Here is a 16373-nt window from a genome sequence, read left to right as displayed (position 1 = left end):
TAGGGCTGCCCAACCCAAAAAGAGCCCTGGAAGTTTATTTTTCCATGTAATTGAATGCCTTTTTAGCTATACCCTCTGGGCTTCCTTTGAGTTTCCATCTAGAACAATCCTAACAGGTTAGGGTGTAACTCAGTGAGAGTTTGCCTACTGTGTGTGAGGCCCTGGGTTCAATCCCTAGCACTGCAGAGTTACAAGAAGAAGAAGAATAATAAGTAAATGAAATTGTAAAATATGGCCTTAGACACCCTCTTCTCCCATCACATTTTCTCCACCAGTTCCAGGAGCTGGAACAGGTATTGGCATGAATGATCTGTGCCACCTGGCTGTCACTGTAGCTGCTCTGGTCCCACAGAGCGTGATAAGGCAGAATCCTGGAGATCCAGGGCAGCATGAAGACCTAGGATCCTACCTTCAGCTCCCCACAGCTTTGCCCAGGTTGCCTCCTGCCAAGTGAAGAATGTCTCCCCAGGACACAGTGCCACTGGTTTTTAACTATAATATCAGGATAATTAAGCTTTTCTGTGAGCACAGTTTGCTGCTGATGCAGCTTGCCTGGAGCCCTGGCATTTATTGAGCGCAAAGTAATAATTTATTGTCCTTTGTACGCTCAAAAGCCATCTTCATTATCGACCCAGGACGGAGCTGGCACAAGGGCACACAGGCCTTACCAGCTGCTTCACTCGTGGATATCTTCCCAGGTCACCCTTGGCGCCCTCAGGTACCAGGATAGGGTGGATAGAGGTGGGGAGGGGGTTACTCTCTTCAGGAGAATTCGGTTAGAGGCTACCACTTTGGCGGGATGCTAATGAGGGAGCGGGTGGCAGGCTTGGCTGGGCGTAGGCAGCACGGAAGTGCGGGGATCGTGTTCTCACATTAGTAGGGCAGTCCTTCCCCTGAGCGGGCTGTGGCGCGGGAGTCTGTGCTCCCGACTCTGGGTCTTCTGCGCCTTTGCTTGAGACTTTACGGTAAACCATTCCTCCCGCGCCCCCGCCCCCAGCCCCGCGCGGCGATCCCCGGCGCCGACGCCAGGCGCTGGCCGTGGTGCTGATTCTGTCAGGCGCTGGCGGCGGCGGCGGCGGCGGCCCCGCTCCCTCTCCCCTGCCGGACCCCGCTCTGCCCGCCCCGCGCCCACGTCTTGCCAAGCCCCTTACCCTCCTGCCGCGGCCCCTGCCCGGGGCGCGGCCGCAACCAACACCATGCGCCCAGCAACCCTGCTGCTCCTGCCCGCGCTGCTGGCGCTCCTGGCTCACGGTAAGGGACCCCAGCGTCCGGTAGTAGGGGGTGGAAGGGCGGACCCGTCCCGGCGCCCAGCTCCGCGTGTCCGGTTGTCCAGTCCAAGCAAGGAATCCTGCCGGCTAAGCTGACCCCGGCGCCAGCCAAGCCGGGTGGGGCGCGGGATCCACGGGCGGGAAGCTGCCGAGGCTCCCGCCATTCACGCCCGGCCGAGACCTCGCCTTTAATCATCTCCCCGGATCTAATGGGATTTCTCTGCTGCAATTCATCACGCCACCCGCTCCCCGCACACACGCGCTCACCCGCGCGATACCTCGCTACACTACAGGCGTCTGGGGGCGCCGGGGCGCACGCAAAGGGGGGACGCGGGGCGGTGAGTCGGGACAGTCCGGCTGGCGGCCCGCCATCCCTCCTCCCCTGCTGCCCGCCAAACTTCGCTCGACTTTGCAGCCGGTTTCCAGGTCTCTAGCATCCTCACTGCGGAGGAACGCGGCCGGATGGCGGCCGGACAACGGGTTAGGACGTCGCTTACCTCCCTCTGCCTTGGCATTGCCACCCCAGAATCGAAACCTAGAGCAAAATTCTGGGGACATACTCGGGGGCCCCGGGGGTTCTCCATCCAGCTCCTCGCACTGCACTGGACTGCAGCAGATGAGGTCCTGGGATAAACAGTCTGTCCTCCCCGAAGTCCTTTCCTTGCCCGCGCACGCAAGCACACACGCGCGCATACACACACACACACACACACTGAACACGCCCAGAGCTCTGCCTCTCCGGGCCTGCCATCCTGTCCGGTCCCCATCCACCCCATGGCGGCAGAGTCTTTGCGGGACGACGGATTCTCTACCAGCGGCCCCCAGCCCTGGGCGCAGTCAGGCCCCCAAATTCGTGGACACGGGTCAAGTGAAGCTTGGCCTTGGAGTAGGGAACAAGGGAGTTTTGGGTAAAGAATAGGGTGTTGGAGTCTCGTCTGGACCTGCCGTCCGGGCTCAAACAAGCTGTCTTCGAAGCTACAAATGTTCAGGTCCTTCTCCAGTTCCTAGCGATCCGCTGGTGAGATCCGGGTAGCGGCACTGGCTCCTGCCGTCCCTTGCCATATGGTTATAGCTCCTGATAAGAAGTGGGGCAGGAAGGGGTGATTTCTAACCACTCAATCTTTCCAGGCCGTGTCAGAGGTCTGGGCAGGAGCTGAGGATGAGGTTGAGCTGGGTCCTTGGACGGCAGCTTTTTTCACTCCAGGGTCTTAGAGGCATGGAAGAACCTTTTTGAGCCTCTAGCTGTGCTCACTTGCTCCTGGGGAGTCTGGTCCAGCCACCTAACTGCCCATACCAGGTCCTCTAGCTGCATGGGGGAACTTGAAACCCTGTGTTCACGTTGGGGGGGGGGGAGGAGGAAGAAGAATCCCGCCAGCTCCACTTCAGGGACTGCAATGGAAAAGGAGAAGCCTGTAGATCCACCGGTTGTCTGAGGATGTCCCTACGAATTCAGGACCGTATCAAATCTAGCTATAACCTTGTTCTGGACAGCTCCCCTAGGGCACAGGACCTGTGTTTGTCCTCTGGCATACATTCTGAGGCAGTGTGTGTGCATCAGTGTGAGTGTAATCAGGGCCTCGTGTGTCTGGAGTAGCAGGTCCCAGGGTGTCTGCACTTCAAGAGGTCTGAATGTAGGGTGAGAACTCAGCAGTAGGCTCCTGTGAGGCCACTAGTGTGTGGATGCAGCCTCTGCCAGAGGCTGGAGTGAGATTTCCGGTTTCCAGGAGGAAGGCTGATGTGGCTGGGAATTCCTGGAGCCCTGAAGGGGGTGTGGGGTGGGTATTGGAAGGAATTGTCCACTGTGGTCAGAAGTCTGAGTGTCCCAGCCAGTGTTCCTCCTCTGCCCCACTAGTATCTCCAGTGCCTGTGAGGTAGCCTGCCCAAGGGGTTTTCAGGGTAGGGATCTGACTTTGGGGGAAGATTTTCACTCCTCAAGGGAAAGGAGGAAGCAGCCCTGTTAGTGTCCAGCCTGGCAGATAAGAGGGTCTGGAAGACGGAGCCCCCGCAAACCAGAAGCCCCTCCCTTTTTAGCAGGGATGCATGGTCACAGTCTTGGGCACTGACTCCTCTCATTGGGAGTGCACTTGGCCACCTCAAGGTTTCTGGAGAATTCAGTGAAGGAGAGCTTCAGGGAGCAAAGGGATTGGATTGAGCCTTTGCGGCTAGTGCAGTGCCTCGCAGCCCTCAGAGATCTGTTCACACTCGGGACTCAAGCTTCAGGATGCAGCCAGGCACAACCCAGAAGCCCCAGGAGTCCTGGGAGACTGCCCAGAGATAGGGAGAGTGCAGTGCTGCCCTGCAGGCACAGTCCCTTATTCCCTTTGCAGCCTCAGGGATATGATTGACCCAGGGTGAGAGGTGCACTGTGGACTGTGGGGCGTCCTCCCAAACCATGGGTGGTGCTGGGGAGATCTTGCCACAGCGGGAGAAGAAGGCTTTGCAAGAGGGGCTGCGCCTGCCCGGGCCTGCTGTGTCAGTTTAATGATTTTTAATGAGCAATTACCTTTAGTCATTCTCCTAATTTCTGAATATCAATAAAGTTAATTAAACTCTGCGTGTGTGAATGTGGCCTGGGGAGATTGTGAAGGTGGAAGCAGCTGAAACTGGGATGGGATTGGGTCTCCAGGGCTCTGTGGCTGTGCGACCTTGGACCCACTGCTCCACCTCTCTGAGCTTGCTTGAGAATATCGTGGGAAGAGGGAGGCAGAGGACAGCAAATCTCAATTGCTTGCTCTGCCAAGAACTGGAAGATGGTGTAAGGGAGATGAGGCCAGAAGGAGGAAGGAGAGAAAGGGAAAGAAGACTTGGCTTCCAGGATCCCCACTGCCTTAAGGGTTAACAAAGTAGGGCTGTCTTAACCTAAAATGGTAATAGCTGCTTCCAGCAGACTCCTCTGTTGGTGGCTGGTGCTGGATTCTGACAGCATATTCCTGAGTCTGGGGGCCATTGCGGAATCTGACATCGGGCTCCACTCTCTAGTCCCTAGTCTGGCTTCAGGGTCAGGACATAGTATTGGGGACAAAGCCCCACAGGAGACAGTCTGGATTCCACTCAGGAGCCCAGAAGTTGACATGGCTGACAGGAGCCCCCCCTGGGCTTCTGAGGATAAATGAGAGACTGACTGACAAGGGCAGGCTCGGGAAGTCTGAGTTGGCTTTTTGCCCCTCACCTCCTAAGCACATTAAGCTTGGCTGGCTTTGGCGGCCATCCTGGCCTCCTCAGCAGGGTGGCAGCTTAAAATGCCTTGGGGGTGCTGTGGGATAATAATGGGGAGCAAGGAGAAACACAGGCACTGTTTAATTAGAAACAGAGCTTCCATGCCCCGCCCCCCCCCATGGCTTCCTGAATATGGAGGGCATGTCAGAAAGCCTGCCTCCTTAACCCCGCTCTCCATCCAGTCGCAGTGCCTCCAGCCTCTTCCCTCCCTTCTTGTCCCTATCTCTCCAAGCCCCATGGAGCCCATCTGCCAGTCTGGGCTCAGCTCAGGAATCCTGCGCCCCCACCTGGGCAGAGCTGTCAGGGCTCAGTACTCCACCCTCCCCACCAAACAAGAAAAGGGGCACAGAAAAATGCCTATAGGCAGGAGCAACACTGAAGGGAAGGAACCTCCCTTGGCCCACACAGCTAAGAGCCCAGCCTGCCTTGTGGCAGGTTGCCCCTGGCCTCTCTAGGCCTCTACTCTTTGGAGCCTTCAATATAAGGTTATACCAAGATCATGTTTGCCAAGCCTGGGAGCACATCAGGGCCTCGGAATCATGCAGATTCTGGGTCTCCAGGTTACTAGCCTACTCTCTGTGATGGGGGAGAGGGTTCCATAAGTAATAGGTGTCTGGGGGAGGCAATGCCGGCTGCCCTGGTCTGTAACTGGGAGGTAGAAAGCAGGTACTAGGAGGTTCTCCAAGGCCAATTCCAACAGGAAGCAACAATTCCAGAAAGATGACTAATCCAGCCAGGCCAAAGGATTTTCAGCATCAATTTCCCAAACTGGCCAAGTTCTCAACAGATCCTGTTGAGGATCTGTTCTTACTGCTCCTTCTGCCTAAAATTGTTTTCCCCTCCTGGACCAATCTGACTCACTCTACATATGCTTCAAGTATTGGTTTAGCTGGCACTTCAGTAATTCTTTAGCATGTATTTATGGGGCATCTTGTGGTTTCTCAGGGGAAGCCTCACCTGTCCTTCAGGCTGAGGCAAAGTACTATTCCATGCTTCTACTATTCCTTGGCTTCCCCCCATGGAGGTATCCATTTTGTTGGGTCACAAGTGTCTAGTTGCTTAATACTCCTCCCAACAAGACTGAACTCAGGGAAGAGGACACTGAGTCATTTCGCTTACCCCATACATCTTAGGGCAGTTCCAGATTGTTTATTCTGGAGCTGCTTAGGGTCAGCTGCCTGGTTAGAATGGAGAGGTGTGTCCATGGCAGCTGGGACCATGTCTTGAAGCTGAGTTTGTATAGCAAGCACACTATTTTTACATAGATTGTATGTTAGAATTTTTTTTCCTCTTTCCTAACAGTTGGCCAATTATCCCAACTGTAAATTATAGCCTTTACTTAGTTTTTTTTTTTTTTTTCCTTCTACAAATTAAGCTGTCATGCTGTCAGCCTGAGGTGGGTTGGGGGTTGGGTGCTGAGGAATAGCTTTTCTCCAGTCACACCTTAGTACCCCAACAGCTAGTGTCCTCCGTGGCACAGAGCCTAGCACAGGGGACACATTAAATACACATTAAAATTTATATGAGAATTGCACAGGTGAACACCTGCAGAAGTAAGCTCAAGGCCCAGCCTTCCTAACCCCCTCCCACAGAACCTCCCTACCATCTTAGTGGCTGAGAGGAATGCATGGCATGAACTTTAAGGATTGAGGTAAGAGAGGAACAACCCCATGTCATCTGGCTCCAGCCTCCTCATCCTTCTAAGCTTCAGACATCCTCACACAGCTTGGAGGGACCAATATGAAATCTGGGGAGCAGCTCTGAGTTGACACGCCCTTGAATGGAGAAATGGGGCCCTAAGAATCATCCAGGACCACAGCAATTCAGGTCCAAGAACCTTTCACAGCTTCTAAAAAGGCAGGGCTCTGGGGTTCATTCATTCATTCCACAAACATATCTAGGTGTGAGTCTTGGCCCAGAACCCCCAGGGGCCCAGGCCTCACAAAGTCAAGGCTTTCATGTGCCTTTTTAATATGCACAAGAAGAGATTAGTTATCCCCACTTTACAGATGGGGGAAACTAAGTTTAGGAAAGATTAAGTCACTTACCCTGGGCTACATAGCCAATAAGTAGTAAGGCTGTTCCAGAGGGCAGGATCATTTGGCAAAACCCACTCCCCCAGCCTAGAGCAGAGCTTCTGACAGGCAAATGGGAAACCAGGAGAACATTACCATCCAAACAATAATAAAGCAGCAACAATAGCAAACATTTATTAGGTACCAAATCTATGCCAGGCTCTCTACCAAGTGCTTTATATACATTAACTCATTTAGTTCTCATATCATATCTATGAGATAGAAGCTATTACCTGTCTTTTATAGACTAAGTCCAAACTCATATTGTCAGATAGACTCAAGACATAAACAGCTCCTAACCTTCTAGTACATTTCTGGTGGTGTCAGTTGCTTCTCTGCTGATGCCTGCTTTCTGTTCTTAATGCTGCAGGTTAGAGACATTTTATCTTGCTCTATCCTTAGTGGCAAAGGAATGAAACTCCTTTCCAATACTTGGAGGTCAGGCAAGAGCACAGAGCTGGGTATAAGGTGAACTGTGTTTCCTGAAGTCTCAGCCCAAAGGTCAGAGGCCTCGGGTAATTCTCCCATCCTTTGGGGTCTTGGTGAATGACAGCACCAGTCTCACCTGTCCTGGTACCTTGAGATTTCCCACCCCCTCAGCTTCCACAGAGACTCAGCCCCCAGTTGGGAGGGCCCAAGGCTGCCCCAGCTACCTTCTATCTGCCTACCTGCTGCCCAGTCGCCAGCCCTGGGAGGGGAGGATCGATGCTGCAGCCGCAGGCAGAGTGTTGTTGGCCATTGATTGTTAAGATTTCTCCGAGGGCTAGGGAGCAAACAAACCTGCCACTTCTCCAACAACAATCCAGGTCTCCGGGTCTCTGGCTGCAGAATCTGCAGCCTTGCTGGCAGGCAATCCAACTGGAAGGGAGGGGGTGAAGTGGGAGGTCCTGGCCGCCCAGCAGGAACAAAGGGCTCTGCCAAGAGATGAGCAAGGACTAAGTGTGCACAGAAAGGGGGACAACAGGGGAACACAGTGTAGATGAATCCCGTGTATGCCCTGTTTGGCCCAACCTCCATAGTTTTGCTCAGTCATTTTTCCAAACTTGGAATGCCATCCTGCTTTTTTCAGTTCTCCCATCTCCCCAGCCCAGATGGCCTTCTGTGTCCACCAAACAGTAAATACTATCCAGCAAGAATTTAACCTGTCAATCCTTCATCTACCCATCCATTCTCTATTCAACCACCCCTCTTCCTAGTCAGCGCCTACCAGGTGCTTTGATAGGCAGGAATACAACAGTCCCTGACCTTAGTGAACTCAGTTTGGAGGGGAGCTACCTTCTTAATAAGCTCAGCTCTGACTACTTCTATAGCTAGACCAGGGACTTTCTTGTTTTAATTGACTGAGATACAGATGAGAAGCCAAATAGCACCTACATGATCCAACTACCCTGGACTTTGGAAGGACAGGAGACTCCTGGCCAGGGACTGCTCTGGGCTTTGATTTCTCATCTGTAGCAAGAAGTTCTCACAGTTTGGTCCTGTGAGGACCCAGCAAGCCTATGAGGTCCCTGAGACTGGCCATAACAGTACCCTCCATCACAACTCTTCCCATCTCTGCTATGTCTGAGTGTCCCACTAACTCAACAAGGTAGACCTGATGCAGGGTCCCTCCTGCTACCAAGCCAAATGGGCTGCAGAATCCAAGCAGTGGGTCTCTACCCACATCATGCAGTCCCCAAGGGCTCAGCGGGAATCTTGAAACCCTGGCATCAATCTCATCTTATGCCCCTTTGCACTCCTCCTCCCATTCCTCCCTCCCCCACAGGCTCTTCTCTCTACCCTCAGGCCCCTCCTTCTAACTGGTCATCAGGCTGGGAGGACAGAACTTGTTCATTGAAAAGTGAACAGGGATGAGAGGTGGGAGGGAAAGGGAGAGAGAAGGGAAAGTGCATGGAAATGGAAGGAGACCCTCAGAGTTATACAAAAGTACATACAAGAGGAAGTGAGGGGAAAGGGAAAAATAATACAAGGGGGACAAACGAATGTCAGTAGAGGGGGCAGAGAGAGAAGAGGGGAGGGGAGGGGAGGGGAGGGGAGGGGGGATAGTAGAGGATAGGAAAGGCAGCAGAATACAACAGACACTAGTATGGCAATATGTAAATCAATGGATGTGTAACTGATGTGATTCTGCAATCTGTATATGGAGTAAAAATGGGAGCTCATAACCCACTTGAATCAAATTGTGAAATACGATATATCAAGAACTATGTAATGTTTTGAACAGCCAACAATAAAAAATTAAAAAAAAAAAAAAAGAAAAGTGCCTGGACCACTGAGCTCCACCGCCCCCATCTAATTTGCATGTTGGTTTCCTCCTCTGTGTTCCCAAGTTCCCTGTGGAAGGCACCAAAGTCAACCCTGCCCCTCGTAGCCCAGATTCCTCCACACACACATACCCCACAGCTTCTCCCGGCTGCTCCCTCCCCCTCTCCCAGCTCCGCAGCTGAGCACTAGCTCCTTTGTCCCCCAAGCAGCCACCTGCTGAGTGTCTGGCCTGGGTCCCACCAGCCAGCAAGTGCCTAGGGAGTCCCAAAGCCTGGGAGGGAGAGCTTGGAAGGAGGGTATCAGGCACTATGGCAAGCCAAGCTGTGCCTCAGGGAAGAGGAGGCAGTCCCAAAGGAAGAACACAAACAGCGGAGTGTTGGTCAGAGAGCCAGGACCCCAGGGTTTAAACCCGGTACTGGCTCTTGCTGTCTGGGTAAACTTAGGCAAGTCTTGTTATCTCCCTGGGCCTCAGTTTCCTTGGGAATCTAGAGTGCCTGTCCCTATTCCACCTCTTTCATGGGCAGCAGCAGGATCCAAGGAAGTCAGAGGGGATGGAGACTGGGAAGAGACCAGAAGCTCCATAGTCACAGGAGGGGCTGGATCAGATGCTCCAGGAGTCCAGGGGTGGACTGCTCAGACCAGTGGCAGATGAGCACCAACCTGATTTGGACAGACCAAAAAGGCATGACTAGTAATACAGAGGGAAAAAGGTTGGGTTCAAGGTGCTTCTAAGGGCCTTTGCCCTGGCACTCCTCTGATGGACATTGTCTTAGACATCATTTACATTCAGCAGGGAGGGATGGGGGTATAGCTCAGTGGTCCAGCACTTGCCTGTCATGCACAAGATGCTGGATTCAATCCCTAGAACTGCAAACAAACAAACATATATCCAGCAAGGAGATGTGCTGAGGATTTGAAGCATCTGGTCCAGCAGCTGGCAGTCCTCCTCCTGTCATGGGGTCCTACTTTGTGGCTGGTTAAAGAAACTGGAGGAGATAAAATCACATCTTGAGGATGGCATCTCCAGGCAAGGGTTGAAGGTGGGACCAAGCAAGGCTCACCAAGAGAGGCTATTCACACATTTACTTACCCAGATTCCCTTTTCCCTCTCCCCCTACTGCCCATTCAAGGCCCATCTTGTGGCAGAGCCCTAGTCCTGACTTACGGGGTCCACTTACCTTTCTTGTATCCCTCTCTACTTGCAAATCAGGCTAGAAAAAGCCTGTTGCTTAATTTGGGGTGGTGTTCCTGAGGCCCTAACTTTTGGTTGGTGCCCTAAGCCTGGTTGCTGCTTTATCTGTATCCCCGATGCTGTCTCTGGTGACCCTGGTCCTTCCCTGCCTTAGACCTCAAGCAGCAGAAACAAGAGCAAGGGACAGGGAAAGAGGGTTTAGATCCCTCAACTAGAAGTGTCCACATCCCCAGCTCAGTGAAGTCCTAGAGGTCAAAGCAAGACTGGGGCAAGGGAGAGGCCTGAGGAGTTGGGGCCTGCACAACTGAATCCATTTAGTGTTCCTGGAGTTCTGGAGAGGAGCCCCAGATGTGCAGGTGTATGCACCTCTGCCTCACTTGCTCACCTATCCCTGAGTGTCTGTGCCCTCTGTCTCGCACCATAGGACAGTGGCCTAGGTGTAGGCCCAGTAGGCCCCAGCTCTGGCTGGTCTCTCTCCACTCTCTGCAGCCCACTCTACTCTCTTTCTCCCTAATCTTAGGCTCCACTGACCCCTCAAGGAGACTTGGAGCTGGAGCTGCTGCTGCTATTTTTAGCAGCTCTGCACCCCTCTCCTCCCCCACTCAAGCTTGCTGGGCAAGTAGAGGGACAGGCCAAGCCTGAAGAGCTTCCCAGGCTGCGGTGCTGGGCAGATGAGGCCCCTTCTCTCAGTCCCAAAGGCCATGGATACAAAGGAAGCCTGGGCTAGTCCACACCAATGGCAGGTTAGGTTCCATCCCACCTGCCTGGGGCTGGGAGAAGGTCCCAGGCTGCCCTCACTCTGCAGCACGCCCCTCACCCTGCCACATCCCCAAGGGCAGAGCCCAGGCTTCCAGTGACTCCTCCCTATTTGGAGGCTATTTGGAAGTAAGGCTGCAGCTCCTGGGCCTCCCCAGTAGTTGAGGGGATAGGGAGGTCTCAAAGTGTCAGGAATAGGAGGGAAGCACACCCTGAGGGAGTTACACATCCAAGGACCTCTGATTCTGCCCTTGTACTTCCCAGAGGGGTTTCAGGCACCTTCTGCAGCCTGACTCTGCCAAAAGGTTGCCATTAAAACTCATTATCCTCTAGGTTCCCTGGGTCTCCTGGGTCCCACCCTCTTCACTACCCTTGCTGTTCTGGAAACTTGCATGAGCTTGGAGAAGGTAGAGCAGAGCCGTCCAAGAGTCAAAACCAAAAACACTAAAGAGGGAGGCAGCCCAGCTTCCCTTGGAGGGGTGTCTGCCTCTAGGCTCAGGCTGCCTTGGCTTCTCAGAGGCCTTTTGTTCCTTCATCTGTCCTTCTGTCTGTCTCTTGAGCTTAGCAGAGCAGGGATGTCCTAGCTTCTGCTTCCCAGGCCCAGCTAAACCACCTCCCACAGATAAAGTCTGTTCTCTGACCAGGCTTCCTTACCTGTGGGCCAGGAGGATTTATCAAAGAGTGCAGGTGAATAGTGGCCCAGAGCCTGGCACAGAGCAGATGCTCAGAATTTTAGAACTCCCTGGGTCCTCTTCTCACACCTACCCCCTGACCCCATATTCATGCACATAGGTACACATAAATATGCCACATACCCACATATATACACACATGAATGTGCTCCCATGCACATAAGCATATGCATACTCATATGCACATACTCACACACACACACTTGCACACATGTACACTCACATTGGCATGCACACACAATGCTCAGCAAATACTGACCAATGCATAAAGATGAGGAGATGGACTCTAATGCATACAGAAGGAAAGTGGCAAGTCCAAAGATCATAGTCCCCAACCCTGCCAAGGCTCCTCCACCTGCTCACCAGGAGGCTCCATCAGCCCCTAGGCTGGGCAACAATAAGGGTGAGGCTGCAACTCTGTCCCACCCACCCAAAGACTCACTAAAAGTGAGTCAGCAACCAGACAAGTAAGTGGCTCAAGCCTGTAATCTCAGCTACTTGGGAAGTTGAGGCAGGAAGATCATAAGTCCAAGACCAGCCTTGGCAACTTAGGCCAGCCCTGTCTCAAAATCAAAAGGGCTGGGGATATAGCTTAGTGGTGGAGTGCCCTGGGGTTCAATCCCCACTACCAAAAAAAGATAAGGAACCAAGTACTATATGACAAACCACCAGACAGTCCCCAGAGAGGAAAGGACAAGCCCAAAGCTACACAGTCCATCAGTGGCAGAGCTACTTTCACTCTGGAGCCAGAGCCCTGATAAGGCCTTGCCAGACTCCTTAGCTTCCACAGCTAAGAACAGACCCCTAGTGACTTCTAGAGTAGGGAGAAGCCAGAGCCCACCTCAGCATTAAGGACCAGATTAGCCTAGGGTTCTGAGCTCAAGACCCCTACATCCCCTGTAAAGCTCCCCAAATTCTTTTCCTCCCTGATGCATCATACAAAAGCAGCCAGAGGACAAAGGTGACAAGATCAGGGAGCTGACTTTGGTTCTCATATATAAAATAAGTCCCTTCACCTGATCCAAAAGCCAGGCAATTTTAGGACCACCAGCCTGGTGATTCAGCTCAGAGGTGGACAAGTATGCCAGGAATAGCTTCAATAGTGTTGGATTTTCAACATCCTGGTGGGGACCAGGAGAAGGTAGCAGCCCAGAGATGCTGGTCTGCAACCCAGGAAGGTACCAGCTGTTCACCCCTGGCACCATATGGCCCTGTCTTGCTGGGTCCACTGGCTAGGAGGGATTGTCCTAGGCAGGGGCAGAAGATGAAGCCGATGTCCATTCCTCCCTATATCAACCCCTGTTTCCCAACTTCACCACTGGGCTGGGCTGAACTGGCCCTGCTGCCAGCCCCCCAGAGAATGCAGTTCCTGCCTTTGCAGCTGTCCTCCTTGCAGCTGACATTTTCAAGGTGCACCATTCAGAGGAATACGGTCTTTGCTGCTGACCTGCTGGTGGAAGCTGCTGGTGCCAAGGAAAAATGTGACCTGAGCACCCAGCTCAGGGCCATCTCCCTCTGCCTACTCACTCCATACCTCTACTTTCAAATTATTCTTCTGCTTCCCCCCTAACATAGCAGGCAGGTTGTGGTCTGGGGATAGCAGCAGATGGACAGAAGAAGCTGATAGACAGAAGCCCCTATAGTGAGGAAAGAAAGCCCAGCACCCGCCTCTATGCCTACCTAGACCCCTGCTGCAGCCACAGTAGATCAGACTGGTGAGGGGTGTGATGCCAAGGAGACCCTGCTGTTCCTCCCACCCCTTCCAGTCAGCCCTGGGGGGATAGAGCCAACTCTGTGGCCCCTACCTCCCAGGCCTGCCCCTGCCTCTCCCTTAAACCCACTCCAGGCCCCAGTTCCTATGTCACCTGCCCAGCCCCAGGAACAGTGGGAAGGCAGGGCTAGGACCTCTAGGTCCCCAGGGCCAGTAGACAGACAGGAGGGGAGAATACAGGGCTGCAGGGGAAGGTGCAGAGCGCAGCAGGTGACGCTGTAGCAGAGGCCTCATTAATCACCTCTCCAGCCCCCAGCTCTGCAGTGGCGAGACCATATTAGATTTTAAATTGGAAAGCAGAGAATGTGGCAGTTAGCTGGGAGCTCCCTCTACCCTGGGCCCCTGGTCACAGCCTCACAGGAGAGAGGTGACAGTAGGGTAAAGAGGACTGGTCCAATGGCAGCCCAGAGCAATGGCCCCCTCCCCCTACCTACTCAGAAGCCTGCAAGGCTGTCCAGAACAGATGGCCCTGGGAAGGGTCAGGTTAGGTTCCTAGAAGGTGACAGACTGACAAGGAGGGAACATGACAGCCACTGTGGAGAGAAATACAACCCATTCAAGAAACTAGGACCTTTCTGGACTTGAGATTCTGGAGTGTGGCATCCATGAGCAAGGACAAATGGCAATGCTCTGAAGCTGATGTGTGTGTTTGGACCTGCACACACACATGCCTGTGCTCAGAGACACACAAACAACCCCATTCTCATACACGTGAACACGCATGCTTGCATGAAGCAGCAACCAATGCAGGAGTTTTGATCCCAGGCTGTGAGACAGACCCAGCTCAAACCTTGATTGCTACTCTTTCTCTCCAAGTGGACTAGCCTGGGTCTCTCCAGGTGTAAAATATTGATTCCAAACACAAAGGGCAGCCACCCTGGGTGGAATACAACTATTTAGGAAGTACAGGCCTGGCCCCTAGGGGGCGCTCTGTAAATGGGAGGACCCTGGCCTGGCCCCAAGGTTGGACACCACCTCTGAGACTGTCCCAGGAGCCCCTGGGGGTGGGGGTGGCTGTACAGATACCATGCCCTCTGCTGCTGAGCAGATAGTGAGGAAGGGACATGTAGGTAGAGCACAGCAGGTGTTCCCGTGGAACACACACACCCATTCTGGGCCAGGGCACATGAGGACAAATGCTCCTGAATATCTTCTGTCCATGAAATCTAAGTCCTCCTAAACTGGCTGTGCCTGAGCTCCCAAAATTGTCCATCAAACATCCAACTCAAGGAACACCAGTTCAGCAGAGGCTGGGAAGCAAGCACCAGCACCCAGAAGACCCTAATCCTCACCCAGGCGTGAGTGAATGACAGGTCCAACTCTCAGAGGAAAAACCTGAAGAAATCCTAGGGCTCCTCCTCACTTTTCCCTGCCCAACCTTGGCTACTCCAGACCCAAAAGGAGGAGAGAAGAAATCCCATCTTAACTCTTTTTCCTTTTTTTTGGGGGGTGGGGGACAGCGGGGAGATTGGTACTGGCAATTGAACTCAGGGGCACTCAACCACTGAGCAACATCCCCAACCCAATTTTTGTATTTTCTTTAGAGACAGGGTCTCACTGAGTTGCTTAGAACCTCGCTTTTGCTGAGGCTGGCTTTGAAAACATGATCCTCCTGCCTCAGCCTCCGGATCTGCTGGGATTCAGGCTGTGCCACTGCACATGGCTCAGTATTTTTATTCACAAAGCTCTTGGTGGCTCACTGGATCCTGGAATGTGAGAGCAGGCAGGACCCTTAGAAACTTTCTCCATTTTACTGATATGAAGTCCCAGTGACTTGTGTAGAAGGACCCAGTCCATTAGGAACAGGACCAGGATGGGGTGGCTTACCCTCTGGTTGGTGCCCATTACCTCCACCCATACTCCCTCCATCTGCAATAAGACCCCAACTCTGGAGAGGCTGAAGGCCAGGGTTTCCTCAGACCCCAATCCAGAATGTTGGGAGAGGTAGCTGCCCCTGACCACTCGGGGGACGGTGAGCTCTCTGTCCCTGGAGGTATGCCTACAGATGGGAAACAGTGGAGGACTTGCTCTTCAGTGCTCTGCTTGGGCCAGGTTCCTTCCTTGCTCCAACAACCCGAGTCCCAGCCTTGGCCCAAGTTTGCTGTGTAACCTGGGAAAACCCTCTGGACTCAGCTTCCTCCAGGGTAAATGGGAAGGAATGAGTAGTACACAGAGGCAACCAGGGCTCAGGTTTCAAAACTCTTTCCTGACTGAAGCCTGGCCAAGAGGAGGTGCCCCCATTCATATTTGCAATTGAGACATGATGGAACTGCCAGGGGTTGACCAGGAAAGAAGGTGGTGAGAGGGTGTGAATAGAATGGTCAGCAGCAGGGGAAGAGAGGGGAGTCTGGGGTGGGGGTACCTTCCAGCCTGATCCAGCAGACACTCCTCATCAATTGCCAACAGGGGCTGTGCTGGGGCACTGACAATGGCTGGTTGCTCATTTCCCTGCAGAACTTGCCTCTGATCAAGAGCCAGGAGCTTTGGGGAAACTTTTGAGTGTGCAGAATCTGGGCTTGGAAACTGTGCGCCCTGAGGTCACCCTTCGATGAGTTTGGCAACCAGGGGTCATCATTTGTGTGTAGCAATATGGGAAGAGAGATGCCTAATGCTGGATCCTCGTCCACGAGGAAGCCACAGATGTACTGAGGGCCCACCAGAAAGAACCCCCAAGGGGTTAGAGGAGGTCAGACAGGGATGGCTCCCCAGAGCGGGGACAAGAGCTGGGCCTTGGAAAAATGGGGATGGTTTGAAGAGACAATTGAGTAGAGAAAGCATGGCACAAGGATGGAATCATTTGAACAAATGGGCAAGGGGGAATTCACTCATCCTGGTAATGAGAAGATCCCTTTGGGTGTAAAGCTGTGCCCATCCCAACAATTGCCCCTCCAGGACTTTCAGGACTCCATCCCCATCACCACAAGATGAAGAACTCCTTGCATGAATGCCATAGGACACTGGCATCCAGGCTGGTGAGATAGGAGACCCAGGGCTGCAGCTGAAAGCCAGTGGGAGCAATGGACAGAGCTGAGCTGTGGTTCTAGTCTTAGGCTCTGCCACTCATTAGCTGTGTGACCTTGGACAAGTTGCTTAATTATTCTGGGCCCCCATGTCTTCATTTCTTGGGATAATGGCATG

General features: G+C 53.2%; 1 protein-coding gene across 4 annotated transcripts in view; it reads left to right on the top strand.

The window, feature by feature from the left end:
- The first annotated feature begins 1088 nt into the window (after nt 1–1088).
- Sez6 (seizure related 6 homolog) overlaps nt 1089–16373 on the top strand; it is a 45845-nt gene continuing 30560 nt past the window's right edge. For all 4 annotated transcript variants that reach the window (XM_058580043.1, XM_058580042.1, XM_046447005.2 and 1 more), the window contains exon 1: nt 1089–1251. In XM_058580043.1, coding sequence (XP_058436026.1) covers nt 1197–1251 — 55 coding nt within the window. In that variant the 5' untranslated portion in view covers nt 1089–1196. The remainder of the gene's footprint in view (nt 1252–16373) is intronic.

Source organism: Marmota monax, unplaced genomic scaffold, assembly GCF_021218885.2.
Source record: "Marmota monax isolate L192 unplaced genomic scaffold, Marmota_monax_Labrador192_F-V1.1 WCK01_AAM20220418_F8-fsc00138, whole genome shotgun sequence".
NCBI classification, from domain to species: domain Eukaryota; kingdom Metazoa; phylum Chordata; class Mammalia; order Rodentia; family Sciuridae; genus Marmota; species Marmota monax.
This window is presented reverse-complemented; position numbering and strand designations above follow the sequence as displayed.